The sequence below is a fragment of the Notothenia coriiceps genome, unplaced genomic scaffold (genome assembly GCF_000735185.1).
Source record: "Notothenia coriiceps isolate Sejong01 unplaced genomic scaffold, NC01 NC01_scaffold00031722, whole genome shotgun sequence".
NCBI classification, from domain to species: Eukaryota; Metazoa; Chordata; class Actinopteri; order Perciformes; family Nototheniidae; genus Notothenia; species Notothenia coriiceps.
Window position 1 is genome coordinate 1 of NW_011364423.1, and position 2,929 is coordinate 2,929.

The 2,929-nt window shown below is 38.9% G+C and overlaps 1 protein-coding gene across 1 annotated transcript; it reads right to left on the reverse strand.

The window, feature by feature from the left end:
- Window positions 1–752: 752 nt before the first annotated feature.
- On the reverse strand, window positions 753–2,549 carry LOC104960221 (monocyte to macrophage differentiation factor 2-like). Its single transcript, XM_010788200.1, has 3 exons — window positions 2,445–2,549; window positions 2,227–2,296; window positions 753–1,469 (listed from the first exon to the last, which is right to left on the reverse strand). Exons 1-3 carry the CDS (start codon window positions 2,540–2,542, stop codon window positions 1,269–1,271), a joined length of 369 nt encoding a protein of 122 aa, XP_010786502.1. The 5' UTR covers window positions 2,543–2,549; the 3' UTR covers window positions 753–1,268.
- Window positions 2,550–2,929: the final 380 nt, after the last annotated feature.

The following is a 2,929-nucleotide window of genomic DNA, read 5'->3' on the forward strand; positions in this document are numbered from 1 at the left end:
ACAGAGATGCTGTATGCGAAACCAATGTGAGTTTGGAAAATTGCACAGTATTTTTCTATTTTAGTATACCTCAACAATGGAATTATGATCAGTGGAAATGGCCATGACATGTGACCTTTAAATTTCATAGAATAGCTGAGTTTTCTTTCTACTGAATTTAGTTCAAACTTGGCAATCAGTTTTTTATTAAAATACCAAAATACTTGTTTTAAATTTTTTTTAAATGTGAGTTTGTTCATTAGCTAGCTGTTTCCCCTTGTTTCCAGTCTCTATGCTGTAAGCTAGGCTAACTAGCCGCTAGAAGTAGCAACGTATTTACCATGAGAGTGGTATCATCTTCTAACTCTCGGAAAGAAAGTGAATCATATAAGTATATTTTCAAGCTATTCCATATGCTGAACTTTTGGTCATATAAACTTTCTTGTACATTATAAATATCTCCCATGAGTTGATGAACGAAAAGGACCATTCATACCGAGCAGCAGAATACAGCAGAATTCAATCATAAGTTTGGTCCATTCAGAAAAAATGTTGACTGATCAGTCAGTTTAATAATAGTGTTGAAATCAGGGCTGGGCAGTATATCAATGTGATATAATACTATGTAATGTCTTAGATTTTGCATACCGTATTGTTGTTACTGTTGTCTTTTCCTGCTTTTAAAGGCTGCATTACATGTTACTTGTTAGACGCTTTTGTCCAAAGTGACTTACATACTCAATAGGCTACTGTGGACAGTATCCCCACAGGAGCAATTTGGGGTGAAGTGTCTTGCCCAGGGACAAAACGAAATGCTTACTGCAGTGGGGTTTGAACCTGTGCTCCCCTGATCCCCCTGATCCGATCACCAACGCACTCAACCACTGCGCCACACGCCTCCTCATTTCAGAGAAGCGATGTCTCTGAAGTTTCTGATTGTTCTGCCTTTAACCACTAAGGCATTACATCAACACTAGTAAAAGTGATTTATCAACCACTTGTATTTTGTGAAATCACCAATAGTTCACCCTACAATATCGTACGAATATCAATATCACGGTATTTGATCAGACATTTTGTGATATTAGATTTTCTCCGCATCGCTCAGCCCGAGTAGAAATGTCTTTTAGTGTTTGGTCCCCCAGCTGTGGAGAATTTCATCTGATGAGATCACCTCAGCACCATTTCTTTCCTTCATGAGTCAAAACACAATGTTCCCATGGATTAAATGTCCTGTTTTTCCCAGTTAGTCACATGATGCAGATCAGCTGACCTCATAGAGCAGCCAGTCACCTGGAGGTCTTCAGCGGCGGCCCCGGTAAGTACAGGTACCTCCAGATGGCGTAGTAATGAACGCAGGCTCCAGCAGCGACAAAGAGATGCCAGATGGCGTGAGCGAAGGGGACGAGTCCGTCGCTCTTGAAGAAGATCACACCCACCGTGTAAAAGACGCCTCCCACTGCGAGCTCACACACACCTGAACGCTCACCCTGGAACAGAAGGCAAACGTGAAGTCGTAGGCTATAACCAAATGAAAAAGTACAAGATAATAGTAATAATATAACAACTCTAACGAAGTATAAAAAGAGGGTTCTAACAGTTGATGTTTGTATCCCAAATAAATACAATATATTCTAATATACTAAATATATAGTAATTTAAGGACAAACAGTAATTTGTATTCCTTATAGACTGAGTTTTGATAGTTACTTTAAAAGTTATTTATGGCTTCAAATCTTTAAATAAGATATAAACCTAAAACCTAGCTAGCCAGGCTTTTAATAAAAAAACGGTTAATAGATATTATTTTAATTTATTTTCTATTTTGTTGTATTTCATTCGTAACATTGTATTTTATAGTGCTGATATTTAATTTTGTATTTATTTTCTTGGTTTGTTTTTTCTTTTCTTTTCACGTCAATCTTCTCCCGTCTTAAATTACGGCTTGTCAGTCATCTTTGAAGCACTTTGAACTGCACTTACTGGTATTATAAGTGCTGAATTTATGAATAAATTACAATGTTATACAACCTTATACCTGACACTAAGTCATTTAAGAATAAATGGTTACGTTCCAGTAGCTAGAGTGGTAGGTTATGGGCAAAAACAAACAAAAGAACACATGTTCAGTGTCCGATTCCCAAACAATAGCAGGAAGCCTGAAGCAGCGGAAGAGGGCTCACTGAATAAAGCTTGTTTATTCCCTTAAAAGCGGAAGAAAGTCCACGTTTAAACCTTTATGCTCACCATGGATAGTATGACCAACGCGGGAACCACCCCCATGGACACATATCCCAACAGCTCTATCAGCTTGTACCTGCAGGTAAAAACAACAACAGAGGACATTAAAACAAATACCACACCTCCTCACATCTTCTATGTAATTGTTTCTGCTTCAAACAGCTGCCCGGTGTTTCCTGTAAACACTGGAGGACGGGGAGGAGCAGAGAGGCGGAGTGTATTACCTCTCGTGGAAAAGGAAGACATACATGGATCCGACGCAAGCCATGACCCAAATGAGCCAGCGTATGTGACACACCCAGGGCCCGAGATCCCTCAGCATCAACCTGCGGAGACACAGCACATCATTCGATATTTACGCTTCGTAAAGGGGCTCCATCATGCTGTAGAGAAGGGCTGTCCACATACAGAAAAACATACGAAGGGCTGGGCCGCTCACTAGAGACGAGGTATATTGCCTTATAAGTTAAATTAGAAAAATCAATCAAATGTAGGTAAATTATGCTTGATACTTGAATTTGCTTTAAAAAAAACATCAGCCTACATCACTGCTCTCCGTAGGGTTTCATTTATTGTGGTAGAAGCTCATTCCTTAAAACAGAAGCCTCAGATTGCTTACTGTATAATAAGAGGAAATAATATGAAGAGTTTATTTCAAGCTTGTTGTGTAAATAAGTTATTGGGCTTTTTTTTATCAACTAACATTTGC